The following is a 21,782-nucleotide window of genomic DNA, read 5'->3' on the forward strand; positions in this document are numbered from 1 at the left end:
AAACTCTAGAGAAGAATCATGATGTTAGTGTACTTGAAGCTAGCAACTCGCATTCGTAGATTTCAGAGCTGAATAATTACTTTTATAACCATCGTGTTAATTTGCTACCTGTCTGATGAAGTGAGCTGTAGCTCACGAAAGCTCATGCTCAAATAAATTGGTTAGTCTCTAAGGTGCCACAAGTACTCCTTTTCTTTTTGTCTTACCAAGTTGATTGGCATGTAGGTGGGTGAGAAAGTAGAAAATGGAACAATTCCATGTCTTTTTCTTTTTTTTTTTTAAAGAAAAATAATACAGGCAATCACTCCTGGAAATGGAATGTTTAAACTAAACTAATCTAAGTAAACTAAAGTTGATAGACCTACGTCTTTTGGAAGCATTACCGTGCATTTTAAGGAGCAATTCATAACAAGGTATTCCTGGGCATCACAGCCATTTAGCACATGCCACAGCTGGACTAGCAAGACGCAAAGGATCAATACTGGATCAATACAGGAGGCAAATCAATCACAAGGGTTTTCTTTTCAAAATATTTAATTAAATGTGGTGGCAAATAACTTCAGGATTTATTGTTTGATGCTAAGAGCATTACTGATTTTTCTTTTCTAAATTTCCACATGGGGACTGCCTGGTTCCTGGTCAGAGGATTATATGAGACTAGGGAGTAGAGGAGACAGATTTCCAATATATAATAACTTGTATATATACATGATTATAGACTCACATGGCGCTTTAAATAATCCACTCTGTCGATGACTCATTCCATTAGCTCTGAAAAAAAGCATGTCTGACTTTAGTAGATGGTTTTGTGTCTACCCGCGATACATAAAATCCATTCAGCCCTTAAAGTTAACTAGGTAACAATTTCCATCCTCTTCGGTATTCATATGTTTTGGGGTTTGTTTGTTTGGTTTTTTTTAGTATTTTTATCACCCTGAAGTCTGCTTTGATAATCGTTGGCATCCGCAGAGTTGCGGGGAGAAGAAATCAATTAGGTGGCTTTGTTTTAATAACACTGAAATACTGTACATCATTGCTGATTTCATTATGCTAATGAAGTTACCTATTCCGTCATTACTTATTTAGCTACTGTGTTGCAATGTGAAAGAGGATCGATGGGAGGGGAAACATTGCTGGAGAAAGCAAATCTTGCCAGTCAATAACAAACATTTTCTTATTTCCCCTGCAAAATAATTACTAGGAAAGAGACCTTTGCTGGTGTGCTCTGGTAGAGCTAAGCCCCGTTCGGCTTTAAAAACACTGCTTTTCCTGGTCAGCCGGGTTTTAGAAACGCATCGGTCTGTTTCAGCCTTTCCGAGAAATGATGTACATTTCATGCCCCTGTCCTCTCCTGCGAGCTCTGCCTTGACTCTCGCTTCTGCCACTCCACCCTCCTAGCCCGTGTGTCAGGACTTGCTCCGCAGTCCTGTAACGGGCAGCATCTGCCTCTGCTACTCGCTGCAAGGTTATCTTTCCAAGGCTAATTCCAGAATAGTTCTTTACACTTAAACGCTCACCCTTACTTACTTTCAGCAAATCACTACAAGCCTTTGCAGGAATCAATAACACTGAACGATCGCATTTGACCCTTTTCAGAAAATAGCAATAACAGTAGCAACCACCCCTTGTACAGGTTTCAATATGCAGTGTGTACAATCCGTAAGGACATATGTATTATATTATCTCTACACACAGACTATAGTACTGAGAGCTAAAGTGCGTGTGTATTTAATCGTACACACATAGTGTGATAGAAAACGCCGAAGCATTTGTATACGGTTTCCATCTACACATCAATACGGTCTAGGAACTTCTACCCTGTTCCATTAATCTTCTCCTATAGTCTAGTTTGAAACCGTCCTAGTTCAAGGGTTAGCAATTGACGGGGAGGGGGGTATATTATCTACAGAGAGAGAGAGTCCACAACAGGAATCTTTGAGAGGTGCTATAACTTAATAGTACTAACAAATATACACCGCTAGATCAATTTCCCACCAATCTCCAAAAACTCGGGCTCTGTTCTCCGATGTTCTGTCACCGTGGCTTGAAAGACTCTGTGCAAAGTTGCCAGAGCCATGATTGGAGTAAAGCCAGGCAGATCCAGCAATCTTCCCTCCGGATCCCACCCAGGGTATCCAAAATTCCCTAAAACGGACTTAAGGACTGTACAACCTTGTACAAATTCAGAACGGTTTGCTGAAGTCCTCTAAAGTAAAAGACAACACCATTAAACACTGCTCTCTGAAACCAGCCTCAGTATCATCGTCCCATAGGCTGGCGGGCCCTGTGCGAGCTTTTCATTGCCTCTCCTTTTCACCCATCAGTAAGAGGTTGCTGCCCCAATACTTTGTAGGCCCTCGTCTTTATAGGACTACGGTCATTAACGGGTCCTGGCGGAGTCTGGCCATTCCCATCCGTGTTCATTAGCGTTTCCATTTAGTTTAAGGTGGTTTCCAGTCCACTCTTTTTTTAACCAGTTCAGTTCACATTTTGAATGTTATGTTCACTCTATTTGTTCCTGTAAATCGGGTTCAACACCCCTCCCCGCCCCATTTCTTCACCTGGCAACTGTAGAACGGTAGAGTCTGTCGAGGGGTCCAGAGTCTGGACGGATCACAAATTCGGCATGTGCAGGGACATTCCTGTAATAAGGCCGCGGATAAAGGGCTTAGTGTGACCAACGGACAGAAGGGAACCTACCCAAATGGTGCCAATGTCATTTCACATGAGACAGGGCTAAACCTGGTGAAGGGATAACTCTGCCCTCCACCTACTCGTGTTCCTAAAGGTGCTGTCAGGCAGGTGTGGGGGTTTATTCCCCCTCTCCCTTCTTCTCCTGCTCCTTTTAAAGAACACGTGTCAGGAAATTTAGGGACTACACCAGTTAGAGGAGTAGATTTATTTATGTATTTTGCACACCCGCTTTCTTGTTGTTCCAAGGTCTATGTGCCGACTCGAATGCGAGTCTTGAATCTTCGAGGAGCCTCTCGGCGGTCAGTTATTTGGCAGGATAGTTCCCTAGCATGAGGCCAGGGTGAGCTGCCCTGGTATATCTGGAATGGGTGGGCGAGAAGTAAAAAATATAGGGTGGAAGTTGGTTTTCCTCATCCACTCTAGATCGCTCAAGGTCTCCTCTCTCCTCTAGACCCAAACAGTCCTTGCTTGTTGCTGTCTGACTCCTCCCTCCCTCCACACACTGACAGCTCAGGCTGCTGAAGTATTTCCTCCAGGCTTATTGCTTTCTAAATTATAATCTCTCTTCATTGTCAAGGCTCAGAGAGGCAGCCTATTTCCCACCCAGCTAGCCGAATGTCTTTGTGACTTAGTGGATTTTTGCAACGACCCACATCCGAAGATTTGGGGCAATGAGTGCCCTCCTCCATCTGCCCCTTTTCTCTTCCTAGCAGAGGTTTTACACTTGGTAACCCGGGCCATGCCCCAGTGTCTGCGCTCTCTGGCTGCAGGCGAGAATCTCTATTGGAAATCAATGTGTGTCACGGTTTCAATAATGATGGCAAAGCTGTAAAAACTAGCCATGGAGAGAACAGCAGATAAACTGGGGCAAAGACCACCAATACGGGGAGGGTTGGTCATGCTACCACTCGTCGCCTAAATCACCTCCCTTTCGGGGCTCGCTTTTAAAATATCTCCTTTACCTAGAAGCTTTTGGGGAGGGGAGCTGGGGGAGGAGAAAAATGAAGGGGGTGGAGCCCTTTGTGTCACCGACTTTTTAAAAGCACATTGCCTTTTCTAAGTATTAACACGATCTGGTGAAGTGGAAAACAGAACCGTGATTTTCTGTTCTCCGGCCTTGAAGAAGTTTGTGTTGTTCGCCTCAGTAATTTCCAAAAGCCAGAGTGAAGTGTCATGCAAAGCACTCTCCTTAAGGCCTGGGTACAAATAGTACGTTAAACTGCCCTCGGTTTGAAATGGCTGCATGATTGCCAGCCCCAAACGCCACCCTTTGTTACATATTAATACAAACGCTCGCTGCACGCAGGAGTTCATTTCGAACGTGTTCTATGCAATTGTTTTATCCAGCATTATTGCCGATCCAGCCACTTCCACCAAACAGCAGATGCAGCCTCTAATGCAAATATGGCCATGTCCCTGCTGAATTAGCCTTGTCACTTAGCCCAGAAGCTGGCAGCGTCAAGCCAGCTTGCATTTTAATTTGGCCCTGAAGTTACTTATTTCATTATTGATCAAACATAATGCTGAATCAATGTTCATCTTGTTACCTGGGCCATTTCCATGTAATACAGTGATAGCACTGCCTGGAGTTACTCATTCCCATCCCAAAGTGACTTTACCATAAAATCAATGCTTGTTTGTTACTGATATAAAGCAGCATCCATGGAATGAGGAGCAAATCAAGCAGTTATGCCATCATCGCCATCGCAGTATAAAAGTTGCGATAGAACATGTATTTGCACAATGGCTTTGATATTTAAATCGGAATGAGATTCTGATCAGAAATACCCTCCCCCCTCTCCGGGAATGGAAAATCACAGGTTTAGAGATTATGGGCTTTTTTGATACTTTGGGCGTTGCCATCTGTAAAGGTTACCTTTCAAGCTAATGGAGAATTTGTTTCTGAATCCAAGTATCATTCCAGGTGGATGTGGGTTGTCAGATCTTCGGGCCTGTTTGAATAAATATAATCAATACAATAATGTTATTGTAGGAAGATTGTGTTTCCCCAGTGATGAATGTAGAACGACGAAATTTACAAGATGCCAAAGGTCAGGAGCTACTCTCTGGTATCTTGAATTACATACAAGGGAGGATTACGTTTTATTTTATACAGATTGGCCATGTGGATCTGTTAGCGTCAAAAATGCCAGTCTACGTGCAAAGTCACCAAGCAAGTATGTTGGCTGCTGTCAGAAACGTTTGATCCTGTAGAGGTGATCGCTGTGGGGCAGGAGACGGGATGTTTGTGCATTTGCAGACGGCCCATCATCAGACCCCTTTGGGGCAGTGCAGTTTTTAAAAGAAGCCGGTTTGGGGGGAGGGGGGATATAAGGGTGGAAGTAAGTTTACAAGGAGCACGGTTGGTTAATGCAGCTCTCTCCAACCGGGCAGGGTTTTACTGGCGATGCTACAGCCCTATCGCAGGGTCTCTAGTCTTGGGAAGCAGGATATTAACCGTCCCGAGTCTGGTGGTTTCGAATCATGCCATAACTTCAGCTAATCTAATGGGGAGAGACGGGGGGCGAAGGGAGGATAGCCCTGGTTGGTTGGGGTTTGGCAGCCCATGAGGTGACCCTAGCAGGCTCTGTTTAGTGTTTACACTGATCAGTTAACGCGTCCCTGTGGCATTTGTCCAGAGGCAGCTCGAGGGGGGGCGGAGTGGAGGAAAGAAAGGACTCCCCCTCTCCCCTCCCCGCCCATCTCAGGCTCAGAGCAAGCATCAGAGATTTCACAGAGGACAAACAAGGGTAAATAGCAGCGTGCGGCAGGTGGGGAAATAATCAGGTCTAAAGTCCCTAATAAAACCCAAGGACCCACGATCAACAGAGGCTAATATTTACAAAGGAGCAGTGATGGGAGCACCTAAAGGACTAAAGCGACACTTGCAGCCCTGGCCTTCCCCATCAATTATTGCACTCACCTTCTCTGGCAGCCTCACTTTGTAGTCAGAGAGTCACTGGGCCAAACCTGGGTGTGTACGCCATATAGACGGTATCTGTTTAGTTTGCAATAGATGTGACTAGAATACAAACAACATAAAAAGTGAGCAAAACTGGTCCAAAATGGGTCTTTCTGGACAGAGCTGGCTATTAACCGGCCGGCTGATACTGATGGGTGATGGGTAAATCTTTGATTTCAGCTTTGCCAGGTCTAGAGGAAAACGGATAGGGGAACTTTCCCATCAGCGTTTGTACTTTCTGCCTACTTCCCCCTCACCAAATAACCTCCTTCGTTTATGAGCAAGGGAAACATCCCTCGCTGGATATCAAAGTGAAATCGCTAAATTAACACAAAAGCCACTCATTTCCAAGGACTATGGAAACTCTAACAGTGTACATAAAATCTATTGGCATAAAATTAGTGGATTGTACTAACAGATTATAAATCACCTAAATGGTCAAACCACAAATATGAATCACGAATTCCTATAAAGATTAATGTTTCCTCAGATTCGCAGTAATTATGCATTTTTTGGACAAAAGCCTTCTCCCAGTCTCTCAGTTCTGAACGCTGCTTTTCTGAAGTCTTTCCAAAATTCGGTGGGGTTTCTAATAAACCATTTACCAAGGGAAAGGTTTTATTAACACCTCAAAAATCTATAAAGTTTAAACAGAGAGAGAGAGAGAGAGGGAGAAAGAAAGGCAACAGATAGGAAGTTAGGTAACATAATACAGTGACCTGCTGGCAACTTTCCGAATACAAATCAGCGAAGAACCACAATGGTGGGAAAGCGCCTAGAAATGAAAGAGAAAAAATACTGCTGAGAGTCCAGCTTTTCCAAAGCGGGAGAGGCTTGTTTTCCAGAACTGCCCTGGAAGTCTAAAGCATCTGCTGATGGCCTCTTACCTTTGCTTAACCCTTTCTGATAAATCGTGTAGCGTGATATGTTAAACAAAAACTATTCTGTGCAGAAAGGGGAACTAGCCTGGCAGGCGGTGTACAGAACTTCGGGAGTCTGAGAGGCACCAGGCTTCCATCTCGCCTCCATGGAGGACTCGAGATAATACTTAGGTCTACAGGTAACTGAGTCTGTTCTTATTCAATTTCCTTAAATGGCCGAGAGAGCACTTAAAAGCCCGGAGAGCTTCTGGCCAGCGTTTTCCTATTAACTAATTTCACTTCGATCCTATTGAAGTGTATGCTTTATAACCTTCAAATGAACCCCCCCCCCTTTCTCCCTCCCCGTTTTTCCCCTCGAAAACAAAACCATCACCTTTTAATGACAGAGTAAAGCTTTTAAAAATCTTGCTGCCTCCTTGGCTAATATTATAACCCGTGTGGCGCACAAATCGGTTTGAAACACACACCCCTGTCAGGTTTTTTTAACTGCAGGGGACCGATATGAAAATCGAATGTGGTCTCTTGTTGACGACAATTACTAAATACCTTGGAATGGCCAGGGCAGCTGCCATGGGCAGAGGGCGCTAGCATGTTATTTGGCAGAGTTTCTTTATTTCGCTTGGGGGGGCGGATCTGTGTAACAGTGGTTTAAAATGGATACATATATTTACAATTTGAAAAGGGTTCTGCTGTTTCCTGGTAACGCTCCCCACAAATGGTAATAATAAAAGGCGAAGTTTTTTTTTTTTTTTTTTTTTTTCCTCACCGTAGGTCATTAGATTTACAGACAAGGTACTAAATCATTTTAGGTCCCAAACCCCTTAAGGAAACACACACACATTCTGGCCCCCTCCCCTTTGTAAAGAAACCTTAGATAAGAGGAGACAAAACAAACGCGAAGGTTTTATGAATGTCTCCTACTAATAGCTTACAAATACAAAAAGTTGATGTCGGTTGTAAAACGCCAATTGTCAGTGGCCTCTTCCCAAAGCCTTCACATGAAGGGTCATTAATTGTGTTTTCTTTCCAAATCATATGTCACTGCAATTAACAGATTTTGATCAAGAGACTCCTTTAAGATTGATTCCATATGTGATAACGAATGTGCAGCTTGTTATCTATCTGTCGCCTTGGAATTATGGAAAAGCTTCAAACGTGTAATTTGAAGAGTCTTTTACTCAGCTCTTTGATCTTTCCTTTTAGTTTTAACTCCTTTTTCACTGCAACCCTTTCCCTGATTTCACTTGTTTGTTTATTCCCTGCCTTCCCCACCTCTAGATCTTGTATATTGGCTGTTTTCAGCCTTTTATTTTCCCCATGTGTTGATTGTGAAAATTGCCAACGCTTTGGCAATCCACAGTTCCTAATCAAGCAGTTATCATAATCGTCCCGGAAATTGGACTTCACAAGGGCAGGTAAGAGCCTAATTAAACTCACAGCTTCAGTGACAGCTTTTCAACAACTTCCAACAAGTGACACCCATTCTACCAGGCTGTGGTCCTGAATTCGAAGTCTCGACTGGTTATCTGGGCCACGGTTCCCCTTTTTCCTAGCTGGGATCTCTAGAACTATGGATGTTTGCTATCTCTAGAACTATGGAGTGACCGAGGGAGACGTTCAAAGGAAACACAGATTAAAACATGGCACAGTGTCCACGTTATATAGTCTGTGACCTGATGCATCTGGGCGCAGCAGCCTGTGAGTGGTACGAAATGTCAGGGCTATCAAGCCCATGCAGGGTGTGACAGGAGCTTTGATTCATTTATATACATATTAAATATCAGTACATATACTTCTGGGCAGGGGTGTTTTATGCACAGGGCTTGGGTCCTGTCTGCAGAATTTCTTCTTGCGCCCACAGAAGGACCGAGGCTCTGTTCGCCTGGGGAGAGGCGAAAGCCGCTGCCGCTTCGGTACAAATGAACACAAATCCAGTGCACGCTTCTCGGTCTCAGTCCGCATTTTCCTTATTACAGGGTCCCAGCTTCTCTCAGAGCCTGGAGCCAAGGAGGCTCTGTTGCAGTTTGAGGAGGTTTGGTTTTAGCTCAGTGACCGTGTGAGTGAGCCAGGGCGGGAGAGGATGGATGTTTGGGGTAATAAATCAGAAGCAGCTCTCCCAGCTTTGACAGATCCCGGCCAGGAGACACGTGTCTGTCCGGAGTAGGAGCGCTGCACAGAGACAAGCCGGCTGACCGGAGAGAGCAGCAGATCCTTTCAGTCCTACTGGCTCTAGCCATCTTGTCCCTGGATAGGTTTCTTCTCCATCCGAGCAGCCACATTAGCTGCGAGCCAGCTCCAGGGCTCACTTTATCTCTCCAGTCTGTTGCCAGATGTTTCGCAAAATGTGTCCCACTTCTCTGCTTTGCATCCGTCTGACTCTATTATTTTTCCTCTCTTCCGTCTTCTGTTTTTTTCTCTCTCCCACCCTTCCTTCAGCGTTGCTTTTTTCTTCCTCCCCACTCGTTAGCACTCCCTGGGTTGAAGGCACGGCTGCTGCTTTAATTGCTCCACGCTTAGCAAGTTCCCTGCCCCATCCGCAGCCCTCTCCCTAGACGGCGCGTCGCTGTCACATGCTGGTGTTTCTATCCTCCCTGTGCCATGTGCCTTTCTGGCTGGAGAGATGCTTTGAACCTTCCCCTGCCGTAGTTCGGCTGGAGTCTTTTCTCTCCCCTGCGCCTGGTTGTTGTTTTTCGGGTTTCTTTTGAACCTCTCCGCTTAACAGCCATAGCTTGCCCGCTTTCTCCTCCAGTCCATTTGGTGCGGCTGCATTTCCTGTCCGTTTCTTTCCCATTAATAAACCATCATTCATCCTCATCCTGACCTGAATTCATTCGCCCCCATAAATTTCTCGCCTCCCATATTCCCTCTGTCAGGGCTTGCATTTTCCCCCACGTATCTTCAATCTCACTTCTTTTCTCCGGGCTGTTTGATAGTAGGGTGAATGGCTACATTTTTATTTCACCTGGGTAGCGGCGGTTTCTTCCCTCCCACCCCCCGTTTTTGGTTTTATTCTGCACTTTAAAGAAGAACCAAATAAACCTAGATTCCTTCTCTATGCCTTATTCAGCTTCTACTACTGTCAGTCATGAATTAGAATCAGCACAACAATCCATGTCGAACACGTGTATTTCCCCGTTCGGGATGAATTTATATTGATTGTATTGTTGATTAAAAATCTATCTTGATGACACAAGACAGTAGGATGAGATAATAAAATAATCTTGCCAGCTTCATAATCTCAGTAAATGAGCAGCGGTGATGGCAATCGTGAAGCCACAATAAAAATACGTATCTGATGCGTTCGGTCTGGGCTGTGTGTATGCAAATCTATCATGTGTGAGTGTGGGTACAATATGTAATATGTATGTAGAGTAGTAGGTAGAATTATGGGGACTACCTGCTGAGAATTGATCAAATGATCATTCATTCCTGTGACACTTTTACCTTTCCTCCCCCACCCCCAAAATACATTCCTAAAAGTTGTGTTCCGCTTTCAAGCTATTTCCAAACCTTCTCAGAATCGCAGCGATTAAACCTTGCAATTTGTACAGAGAATTAAAAGAAACAAGGTCACAGGCTTCCCTCGCTACTTTCCTTCAGAATTAAAAAGAAACAAACATACAACTGAATTTAATATTATCTCCATTACATTATATTATAAAAACCTATTACAAGAGCAAAGTTGAATAGGAGAAAATAAATTCCTCCAACCCAGAGTTGTTTTTGCACTAGATTAGCAGATAGGGGATGCTATAAAGATGAACTTAATACGATTAGAGATGTTTCCTACAGATTTTCATATATTGATTCAGGGAATTTTAATTCTGGGTCTTGCTTTCCCATAATCCGTATTTATTACAAGATGATACAGTTTTATTATAGCAAGCTATGAAGGTCGATTCCTTTAAATGTATAATCTGACATGAATTTCATTTTTTAAAGAAATGTAGTTGTAAAAAGCCATACTGTGACCATAGTTATTATATTGTAGCTAATTCATATTTTAATGGTAATAAATCCACAGAGTATTCAGAAACATGGGGGAATATGATTAAATGACTCTCCAGCATAACAAATATAAACGCCTCAGAAGAAACTTCAGAGGTTTGTTTTTAATTCATTTAATTCCCCAAAAGCAACTGTGGTAAATTCAGAATTTTGCCCCGCAAAAGTCTTAACTCTACAGGTTGCAAAAACTTTTTATGTTCCCTTTACTCGAGTCCCCCAACACAACGGTAGCAAGTCAGGGTACACCTTTTCTTCCAAGACACCCACTTTGTCTTAAATGCGTTTTAACTCCTCTTAAAACGCTAAAATTACAACCCACACGGTGGTTTCAGAAAAACCAGTATATCAAACTGTGTTGATCATAAAATAAGGGTATACAGTAATTACAACATATTTCGACTTGCTCCCAGGAACTCTTTAAAACATGCCACTATACCCAGGGCAATTGTTCTATGTCCCAGGTAAGGCTGCACGTGTCGTGATTCAGAACAGAGGGAATAAGCAAAATGATCATAAATTTCCTAATTAGAGATTTCGCACCAAGACAAAAAGGTGTTAATTAGTTTAATTCCAGTGCCTGTCATTGTCCCTTTTTTCACACCACTTATTTACTAATGGCCCAGAGGGCTGCTCCCGTCTCTTCTTTGTTAGGATTTTAATTTGCCTTCTTTTCTGCCTTTGATGTAAAATTGTGACCCTACAACTCTTTGAAGTCTCTTATTAGGAAGAAAATTAACTTAGCTTTTTCACTGTATCTGCCCACTGTTAGGCCAGACAAAATGTAGAGAACTCCTTAAAGGTTCAGTATTAGGAAATTTCAAACTGGCTCTGGAAATGCAAATTAAAAAATCTAATAGACTTTAAATCTATATTAGGCGATGTAACCCATGCTAGGGCCGGGGAAAAAGGGAGGAGTAGGGGGAGGGAATATCTTAATAAAGAAAACAAATATGAACCTACACTAGATAAGGTTGTAAACGTAAAATTCTGCAAGGAAACATAACTTTTTGTTCTCTTTCCTGCGTGAAATTTTCCAGCAGCTTCCTATTTCTTTTATTTCGGGGGGGGGGACAAGGGGGCTATGAAAATATAATTGTGTGTATCTATCTGTATATAATACATATATAAATCATAAAACCGTAGGGCAGGGTTTAAACCTTTGTAAAACACAGAACTGATTGGCGATTGCTAAAACGAGATTTGAAAGCAACTCAAATAAAAGATCGCGACGTCAGTAAACAGATTTAGAGAAGGGGAGGAAAAAAAAAAGCTAGTGACAAACCCAGAGAGAGAGCTCTGGGCAGGAGAGAGAGAGAGAGAGAGACTTAAAAGAAATAGGAGGGGCTTGCGAGAGACTAGAAATGTCAATCAGAGCCCAGAGTCCCAATAATCTCCGGCAATCTGTTAGGACCTGACCTGAGTCCACTCAGATCAATAGGAAAAGTGAGAGAAGAAAGAAGCGATCGGATCGTGTACAGCAGCGGCCGGAGAGAGAGAGGAGGAAGCTCACGGCCTCTCCAACACCCCTCTCTCCCCCTCCCCTCCCCACCCATGTCTGCAAGAGTTTGCGGGAGGCACTGAAAAGTGCAGACAGCCAGCAAGGGCGAGCGAGCCAGCTCCCTCCTCTTCTACCAGCCCTTCTACTTTCTCTCCTTTCTCTCCTTTTTTTTCTCCCCCCTCCTCCTCCTTCCCCCCCCTCCCCTACCCCCTCTGCCCACCATGTCTTTCCCCCAGCTGGGCTACCAGTATATCAGGCCGATTTACCCCTCTGAGCGCCAGGGGAGCGGCAGCGCTCGAAGCGGGACAGAGCTCACCCCGTCCGGGACTCTCTCTAATGTGTTATCCTCCATGTACGGAGCGCCTTACGCCGCCGCCGCGGCTGCTCAAGGATATGGTGCTTTCCTGCCTTACACCGCCGAGCTCCCCATCTTCCCGCAGCTGGTAAGAGCCGCACAGACCACCCCCCCCCCAATCTCCGTCCGCATCCTCCACCCCCACCCCCATGCCCCCCGGCTCCCCCTCGGCCTTGAGGGGGCTCGTTTGTGGTTTTTCGGCTTTGGCCTTTGCGGAGGAGCGATTGGCACGAGCAGGAGCGGAGAACTGGACCGAATCTTTCCAAGGAAATCCGACTTGCCTGCCTTCCTGGCGCCTTAGAAAGCCCCAGATTGTTTTCTAACCAAGCGAACATCTTCACCTGGATCTAATTTTTTCCATGGGGTGGGGGGGAAGAGGAGAGAGGGGGAAAGGAAGGTTTTGGGGTGGGGGGTTTTGGTGGTGGTTTTTTTTTTTTTTTTTTTTACATTGCTTTCTGTTTGTGTGAAGCCGGGACAAGAAATACCGAGTTAAGGACACGTTTGCACGTTGGCAGGATTTTTAATGATTAAGGAGAAGAACAATGAGTAATCTATTTTTTTTTTTTTTGGTGGCCAGTTAAAAGTAAGGCAGGTGAAGGGGGTGGCAGGGTTAAGAACTTTAAACAAACACAAGTGGGGGCTTGTTGGTTCTTGCTGCGCCCGGGCAGGTTTGAGAGGGGTGACAATCCGCCTGCGGTGGGAACTGCTGGGAACCGAGAAAGATCCACGCACCGAGAGAGGGGCCTGGTTGAATTTCTGCCGGGAGAGATTTTGATTGACAGTTTCGGCTTGTGCTCTTAGGGGTCTGCGAAAGGCTTTAGAAGTGTTTTATAAACAGCACGTCACACGACGGGGGCCGCGGCACTGGCTGGCTGCGTTGTTGTTGTTTCAGAGGGTGTGTGTGTGTGCGTGTGTGTGTGTGCGTGTGCGCGCCTGCCCCGGCGCCCATTTTTATAAAAGCGTGTGCAAAGTTGCAAAGTGGGGCTGCAAAGGCAGGTCGGGGTGTCCCGCTCGGCGGGGGACGGCACCCGGCAAACCGGGCCGCTCGGCGCGCTGCCTTCACAGCCAGGGAGAGACCTGCCCGCTCCCGGCCCCTTTCCCTCCTGTCTGCAAAATCATACGGCGCTTCCCCGCCGCCCCCCTCCCCCCCCCCCCAGCCCTGGCGGGGGCTCGCCGCACGCCTGCCCAGGGAAGAAAGCCCCCCTCCCCCCAGTGGCCCGGGACACCCGGGGGAGGGGACAACCAGCCAGAGCCCTATTCCCCCCCCCTCCCCCCCGCTGAAACCTCTCTCTCTCCTTCTCCCCGCTGGCTCTAGGGTGCCCAGTACGAGCTGAAGGACAGCCCCGGCGTCCAGCACCCGGCCTTCCCTCACCACCACCCCGCTTTCTACCCCTATGGGCAGTACCAGTTCGGGGACCCGTCCCGGCCCAAGAACGCCACCCGGGAGAGCACCAGCACCCTCAAGGCCTGGCTGAACGAGCACCGCAAGAACCCCTACCCCACCAAGGGCGAGAAGATCATGCTGGCCATCATCACCAAAATGACCCTCACCCAGGTCTCCACCTGGTTCGCCAACGCCCGGAGGAGGCTCAAAAAGGAGAATAAAATGACCTGGGCGCCCCGCAGCCGGACGGACGAGGAAGGCAACTCCTACGGGAGCGACCACGAGGGGGAAGAGGACAAGCGGGAGGACGAGGAGGAGATCGACCTGGAGAACATCGACACGGAGCACATGGAGAGCCACAAGGACGAGCTGGAGGAGGACCCGGACCTGCTGCACTCCGACTCCAAGACGGACTCCGAAGGCTCCGAGGGCTTCGAGGACTTGCCCGGCTCCGAGGAGCGCTTCCTCAAGGCCATGGAGGGGGAGCGCCCCCACCCGCCGGCCGGGGGGCTGCCGGAGCCCCTCAAGCTGCCCCGCCAGCAGCACCGCCTCTCCCCGCCCGCCCCGGCCTCGCCCCCGACGGAGGGCAGCTTAGCCAGCGCGGGGCAGAAGCCCAAGATCTGGTCCCTGGCTGAGACGGCCACCAGCCCGGACAACCCCCGCAAGTCCCCCGGGGGCGGCAGCGGCTGCTCCCCCCCAGCGGCGGCCCCCCAGAGCCTGCCGCTGGCTCCGCCTCCGCCCCACAGACTCGTCTCCTCCTGTCCGCTGGGCAAGTTTCCCAACTGGACCAGCCGGGCTTTCTCGGCCCACCACCACCACCCGCACCCGCTCACCTTACTGAACACTCCCCACCTGCTGGGACTCGGGGCCACCCCCGGCGCTGCAGCCATCGCTGCCTTCTCCAGACCCGCCGACCAGGCTCAGAGCACGGAGTCCGCTGGAACAGGTGATGGCTAAGGGGTCTCCTGGACCCGGGGGCTGGGCTGGGCTGGGCTGTGGGGGACAGAGTGTGGGGAGAGGTGGAGGGGCAGAGCTGGAGAGGCCCACCCCACCCTGCGGGCAGAGAAACTCCCCTCCTGCCACTCTCCCTTGCTGAATTCTCCCCCCCCCCTTCCCTTTTGGGCTGAAGTGGTTACAGATTTTTGATCCCTTTGACTCATCTCGGAGCCGCTAAACAGAGGGGTGGGGGGACCCATCAACCCAGAAGCAGTGAAATGGCTATTTAAAAAAAAGTGGAACGACCCCAATGCCTAAAATCCCAACTCTTCCAAATTACTAGCAGCCCAAGAAAGGGGCGGGGGTGGGGGGGGACTGAATAGAAAAATGATAATTGGTCAATATATATCTTCTTTGTTTTTAACGGTAAAATTCTTCTCGCTTGGCTAGCGGGGCCAGTTATATTTCAGGGCTAGTTTTCGATGCTGTTGCGTGTGTTGGTTATTTTTTGAACACCGTCTACTTCTCATTTAGCATTAAGTGTGGTGCTCTGCAGTGACCCACAAGTCTGCGTTGTATAGTTGTCAGTCACGATGTAGTCACTTACTGCGTTTCACGTGGAAGAGAACAAATAGGCGGTTGCTAGTTCCTGTTGAATGTAACACGGCGACGTTATTTATTTCGTAAAAATAATGACTTGCCACCAACGGAGATTTTTGTTGTTGTTGCTGCTAAAATGGACATCGCTTGGAACTCTTTTATGGGGAAGACTGGCCCTGAGACTTGCTTCAGTACTTCGCAGTCATTTCTACAGCAAACCAATCCTTCCCCCCTATTTGAAACTTCCCAAGCAACAGTGTTATCCCCAGCGGCTTAATTCGGGGATGGGCGGGAGGGAAGAGAGGGGTTTTAAAAAGGAACATTTTTTCTTCTGTTTTTAGATCGATCTAGTGCCTTGGAAGTAGAGAAAAAGTTAATAAAGACAGCTTTCCAGCCAGTTCAGAGGCGGTAAGAGATTACTTCCTCAGTCTCCTATGGATATATATATAGAGAGAGAGAGGAATGGAATTGTAAATAGATCATTTTCTCTGCTACGTTCGTTCCCTTTACAGTATCTAGTCATAAGGAAGCAGCTTTTGCTTCCCCGGAGTGGTTTGTGGGGTGTTATGATCAGTTAAGTATTGTTGACTTTTCAATTCAGCGTTCGAGACTTTGCAAACCTCTTGTGCAATGCAAAGTTGCATTCGGCACGTCTTGATCTGTGGGCTTGCTGTTTTTGTTTGTGTTAAAATAAATAGGCCAGGCAGCAGGAATAGTTATCATAGTCCTTATCCCTTAAATAGTGCAGGTAAAAATCAGGCCTGGATAAAAACAAAGGGGGAATTCAGTGAACAGTAGCAGAAGCTATTGGAAGGGTGGTTGGGATACGAGAAACTTCAGTCTAGCCTCATTCAGGCATAACTCCCACTCGAGTCAATGACACTTTTGCGGGGGGGGAAAGCTTGGGCCCATCCTGTATCACAGCTAATTGCAAATGGGTATAAATAGTCTATAGACATTTTTAATATTTATATTTAAATATTTTTATTCAACACAACTAAATGCTATCTAAAGTTAAAACTCACTGTGCCAACTAAACCTGAACAGAAATCCTATTAAATATTTCTTCTGTGTCATTTTTTTCCAGGCCCCAGAACCAACTTGATGCAGCTATGGTTCTATCAGCGTTGTCATCCTCATAGTTAATTTTTATTATTATTATTAATATTGTAATGATTGTGTAAAAAAAACCAACAAAAACAACAACAAAAAAACTCTGTATAGTTACAACTTGTAAGCATGTCCGTATATTAAAATTAAAAAAAAAAAATGGAGAGAGAAAGAAAGAAAGAAAAGAAACCGCTTCTTTACTATCATCTGGATTAGCTGAGTTCGTGAGGTTTTTTTGGAAGTCCAGTGAGAATTAGGTGTCTCGATTTTTTTTTGTATATACAGTAAAAATGTACATATGTGTGAACCAAATTGTACAAGAAAGTATATATTTTGGCTAATAAATAAACTGTTGCCACTTTGACTACATTCTCTTCCGCCACCAATGGCGTTACTTCCCCCCTTCTGTTTGTAAGCCTGAAAAGGTGGCTTGGGGGATTTAAAATAGGCTAGTTTCTGCCGCGTCTGTGTGTCTTGTCTGCTCAGAACTTCCCTGGAAGGCGGAGGGAGTTTGGGGGTGTAGGATCGAGTGGTAAAATACAGGATAAAGGGCGGGGGGGGGGGGAATGATAGGGGAAACCGTGTGAACGCGGCGGAGGAAAGGCAGGGTTGCGGAGAGGTATTTGTTTCTCCGGTCTCTGGCAGGGGAGACGCTGAAATTCCATGGTTGGGGCGAGCACCGAATTCCTTTCGGGGGTCTCCTTTTAATCGGGGGCGAGATTTAGGAGCCAGAGCTGCGGGGAAACCCCTACAGAAACAGGAGCCCTCTTCAGTTATTTGCAAAAAAAAGAAGAAAAAAAACAAAGGAACCTTTGTGCCTGACCACGGCTCATTCCTGGCAAAGCTCCGACGGCAGGCTCGCCTTTTCGGGGTGTATTTTTGTGGGTATAGCCCCAGTGGGGAAGTGTGTGTGGGTGAGAGGATTGCCAAGGCGAAAGCTAAAGGAATCAAGAGCAAAGCCTGTTTCAGAGGCTGGGCAAACTCGGCGTGAGCTCTGGATGGAAGCTGTGCCGGGATCTGAGGAAGGCTGGATCGCTATTTTACACAATTCTATTACATTTAGTCGGCTACCCTTTCTATTGATAAAGGCCTTTCCCAGAAAGTGATAGGGGGAAGGGGTGTCTTCGTTGTAATGAGCCCAGGGAATGGTTGAAATCTGGAACTGGAACGCCCTCTACAGGAGGAAAACACCCTTTCTCTCCTGCAGGCACCCTTGAAAAATTATACCTCTACAATTACCTCGCCCTCTTCCCACCCCAACACCAACTGGCAACATTTTTCTCTTTTAAAAATCGTTTCTTTTCCTGTCTTCTTTTGTCTTGCTCTCACAGTTTATTTATTTCTTTAAGAATCAGAGCTGGTTTGGCTTCCAAAACCAATGCCCATGTAAGTTACAGGTGTAGACCTGGGGCTGGGGAGGGGAGGGTGATTTAAAAATCCCCTGAGGAAAAGTAGAAGGGGGTGGGGAGGCGTGAGTCTGGAGACCCTTTCACTAGGTGAGCAAGGGCTATCTGGGAGCAGCTCAAATATGATCTATGACCCCCCCTCCCCCCAAGGACATTATTACTGGATGTTAGCTGTTGCTGCCCTCTTCCCCCCCCCCACAAGTGGAAGTTGAATCATGGAGTAAGGGAGGATTTGATTTAAAGAAAACTTTCGAGAGCCTCAAAGTCATAGAAGTCAGACTAGAGAAGAGTGTTGCATTCTGTCTCTTGGATTTAACTGCTTATGTAGGAAACGATCTACAGAGCAAGGTCAATGGCAGCAAAACAACAACAGAAAGGGGGACGAGGAGGAGGGGTCTTCTTTGTCGCTTTGGTTTGACCTCCTTCTTTGTGCAGTTCTTGGTGGGCTTCTGTTTTGAGCAAACGTGGCTTTTTACGTGCCACTTAGACCTTTAAGGAATTGGAGATAGTCCCGGCTACTCTTTTACATGATAATATTTAAAATAAAGACAGTTTGTCTTCTGCCAGCAGTAAAATAATGACAATAATTAATATTTGGTATGGTTAAATTTTTTTGTGAAGCTGCCCTGCGGCAGGAGTAGTAAAACTTACTGGCCCATGTGAATAAGTTATTGATGGGATGAATTCATAGCATATGGGTGATATAGCTCTCTGTATATATCATATGCAAAGCTGTTAGAGCCTGAGCCTGTTAGAGCTCAGTGAAGTCAACGGGCGTCTTTTTTTCACTGATTTCCGTGGGCTTTGGAGCAGGGCCTGGGTTTTAAAAGGAACACACCAAAATTTGGGTTTGAATACAAGTGCAGAAAGGAGCTGCAGCCCTAGTCAGGAGAATTTAGAGCAAAGAATTTTCTAATGAACTGTTACTTTGATCGGGGAGAATGTTGCAAAACCTGCACAGTGAAAGGATGGGGTTCACCCACCTAAAACTGGGGTTTTGTTATGCCTAATCTAAAACACACTCTCAAAAGGCAGGCAGCTACTGAGCTCCTCCCCAATTTGGTTTTAATTAAAATAGCTACAACTTTGCAAATTACATTTTAAGCTGATGGCTAGTTGCAGCGTCGACAACTTTTAGCTTCATTTCCTTGGCAAAGTGCTGAAAATTGGTCAGATCTGTAAGAGGTCAAAACGCTTAGAGTCACTTCAATTCTACCTGCCAACTTGAGAGTGCTGGGAAAATCATGTCTGCAACCTGAAAGGAGCCAGGGCTTCAGAGGGGAAGGACTTCCTCCTGCATTTGTCTTTTCTCATTAAGAAAATTAAAGCAGACACATTCTAGAGGCTGACCCCTTTGCTTTAGACTTAGTGAAATCACTACAATCAAATTAAAACCAGCCCAGGCCTTTGTTTTCCCCCTTTCTTTCCCCCTGTTAGCTTCCAAAATTACATGTGAGCAATTATTGAATGTTAAAAGCTAAAGTAAAGTCTGTAATGAGGTCGAGCAGGGCTGTGTTGAAAATGACACGTCATATTGGAGCTAACAAACTATTGAGATTAACAACTTGGGCTGTATAAGCAGCAGGACAGTTCATGCCAGCTTGTGTTTAGAGGCTCTTGCTACGTTCCCTCTATAATTTTTTTACTCACACTGGAAGTGGCAGAATTTTGGAGGTGGTGATTAAATGGTTGGTGCCTTTCTTATTTCGGGGACCAGCCATAGGGGAAGAAGGGTGCTAGGTGCTCAGAGGCAAGAGTTAAAATGAAAGTTAAAGTACAAACAGAAGCACATAGCTGACATGCTTCAAGTTTAGACAGTGCAAGATATGCAAATGTGCAGGGGTGTGCAGTATTGACATTTTGAGGTCATAGTGATAGAAATGTATTATTTATAGGATTTGGTTGCAGTAGGCCGCTAAACTACATTTTAAATCCTAGACATTTGTAAGCAGTAAGTTTTTTGTCCCTCCCCCTCTCCCCCTCAAATTTCATGATTGGTATTCCAACTGCCAGGCGTGTGTTATTGTTGCTGAACAGTGGAGTGACTATACCTTGAATTGTACGTGTGTGTACAAATCCCTGAGCTTGTGCTAATAATCACTGCAATGGAGCAGGCTCAAGCACACACAGAGGCAGGCAGAGGGGGCCCAGAAAGTTTAGCAATTTGTAATCTGTGCGTTTTAGCCTCTTTCTTTCAAAAAATGTGGTCTCCCAGCACCAATCGCTCAGGAAATAAATAGGTTTTCTCTCTGCAGCCCTTGGTGTCTGTGCAACCCCAGCAGCCTAGTGTGTCGTTACTACAGATGAGCAAACTCCTTGGGTGGGTGTGTATACCAGGAGGTTGTCTTTCATGTAAATGAAACCCAAGTTGCTGTACTTTATTTCCCAGCTTCTCTTCCTCAGTTTCTTGCGGGGAAAAGGTTAATCACACACAAGATTTCCAGGGGGGGGGAGTGAGGGAGAGAGCCAGAAGCAGTTTCCTTCCACCCTTTCGTCTTCTAGACTGGAGTTGCTGGAGCAGTGGAGATTTGTCCTCCTCAAAGTGGGAATGGGTGGTGCGGGCAGCCTGGAGGAGTCCTCCCCTAAGGTGGAGGAGACGCCCATTGATTTTTTTGAGCAAAGATTGTGCAGTGCATGTTGCAGGAAGACATTCAAAATCCCACTTACATATTTGGAAAGATCCTTCACTCATTGTCACGGTTTACTGGAACTCGAATCAGGACTGCTTGAGACCTCTTAGCAAGGCCTCCCTGTCTCTCTCTCCCTCCCGCTCTCTCTCTCAGTCTCTCTTTCTAGACTTCTCTCTTCTGTCTAATCAATTATCCTCCTCGCTAGTCCTTCTCAAAGGTGAGAACTCATTATGCATATTCATAAATCACAGTGCCCAGGCCTGACACTGATTGATGTAATCATCTCCTGCTCACTCCCTTTCTCCATGGGGCAAGGATGGAGGAAGTCACACAGGAAGGAGATGGCAGGAGAATACTTCCAAGTTGTCAAACCAACTTCTAGCTGGGCCTATTAGAAAACAGCTCTCAGAGTTAAGCAAGCCATGTAATGCTCACCATTCATTGCAGCCAAAGTGCCTGTCATGGACTTTTGATAGGAGAGGGGAAAGCTTCTCTGAACTCAGAAGTATCAGTGAGTTGTCTTCAGCACACGGCTTCCTCTCAGCCTACTTAACCATTTTGCAGACAAACAGAAAGTGGGAAGGAAAAGATTATTTTCAATACAAAACAAACCTCCTTTTCTGCTATCTAGAATCAGCATATACCTTAAAAATAAAAATGACACCTTTCATGTTAGCTTATAGCCTTGCTTTTTATACTTCTTGGACAGTTCAGCCCCATTTTATCCCAGCAGAAAGAATACATTCTGTCACAGTACTGGATCAGTAAATCACAATATTAATGTCACAGTCTCTAATACGATAATATGATTACCAGCCTTGATATTTAATCTGCAGCTGTTTTATTTGGATAAATTGGGCAAACTTTAAAAAAGAAAAATAAGTCTTGAATTAAATAAGTTATTGCTTCAGTGATTTGCAGGCTAACAGTCTCATTTTTGACTGTTTCTATAGGGTTTCCCGTTATTAATATCTCTCTGATCTGTGATGATTTATGTTTTCCAACGTACGCTCAGGCATGGCAATTTTCAAAATGCAATTCAGACTATGCAGTTTACCTTCATGGCTAATATTTACAAGTTTAAAATACTCTTTTTTATGACTGATGAGAAATATGAGTGAAACAAAACAATAATACAATCTGTCCTGGAAGCCATAACAAGATACAAATCAAAGTGAGCCCTAATCAAGTACTTTTGAAAGTGTTATCTTCCCTGTTAACAAATGGATACAACAAATTAAGGCTTATACCCGGATTGAATTTTATCTAAGAAAACCAATAAAGATATCACAGGTTCTTATTTTACATAGGTTTGAAT

The 21,782-nt window shown here is 45.6% G+C and overlaps 1 protein-coding gene and 1 long non-coding RNA gene across 5 annotated transcripts in view; one reads left to right on the forward strand and one right to left on the reverse strand.

Annotated features, from left to right (window-relative positions):
• Nucleotides 1-14,132, reverse strand: part of LOC125620683 (uncharacterized) — a 36,261-nt gene extending 22,129 nt beyond the window's left edge. For 2 of the 3 annotated variants that reach the window (XR_007352286.1, XR_012664554.1), the window contains exons 1-4: nucleotides 14,010-14,132; nucleotides 4,571-4,646; nucleotides 2,562-2,642; nucleotides 725-771 (exon numbers count right to left, since the gene is read on the reverse strand). This is a non-coding gene — a long non-coding RNA (uncharacterized LOC125620683). The remainder of the gene's footprint in view (nucleotides 1-724; nucleotides 772-2,561; nucleotides 2,643-4,570; nucleotides 4,647-14,009) is intronic. The other variant, XR_007352285.1, reaches the window with a different exon arrangement.
• On the forward strand, nucleotides 11,835-16,792 carry IRX3 (iroquois homeobox 3). 2 transcript variants are annotated; one of them, XM_048816716.2, is made up of 4 exons: nucleotides 11,836-12,486; nucleotides 13,714-14,728; nucleotides 15,660-15,726; nucleotides 16,406-16,792. In XM_048816716.2, exons 1-4 carry the CDS (start codon nucleotides 12,265-12,267, stop codon nucleotides 16,458-16,460), a joined length of 1,359 nt encoding a protein of 452 aa, XP_048672673.1. In that variant the 5' UTR covers nucleotides 11,836-12,264; the 3' UTR covers nucleotides 16,461-16,792. The 2 variants fall into 2 exon arrangements, with proteins under 2 accessions (XP_048672674.1, XP_048672673.1); XM_048816717.2 differs by lacking the exon at nucleotides 15,660-15,726 and having other exon boundaries at nucleotides 11,835-12,486.
• The last annotated feature ends 4,990 nt before the right edge of the window (nucleotides 16,793-21,782 follow it).

The sequence above is a fragment of the Caretta caretta genome, chromosome 12 (assembly GCF_965140235.1).
Source record: "Caretta caretta isolate rCarCar2 chromosome 12, rCarCar1.hap1, whole genome shotgun sequence".
Lineage (NCBI taxonomy): Eukaryota > Metazoa > Chordata > Testudines > Cheloniidae > Caretta > Caretta caretta.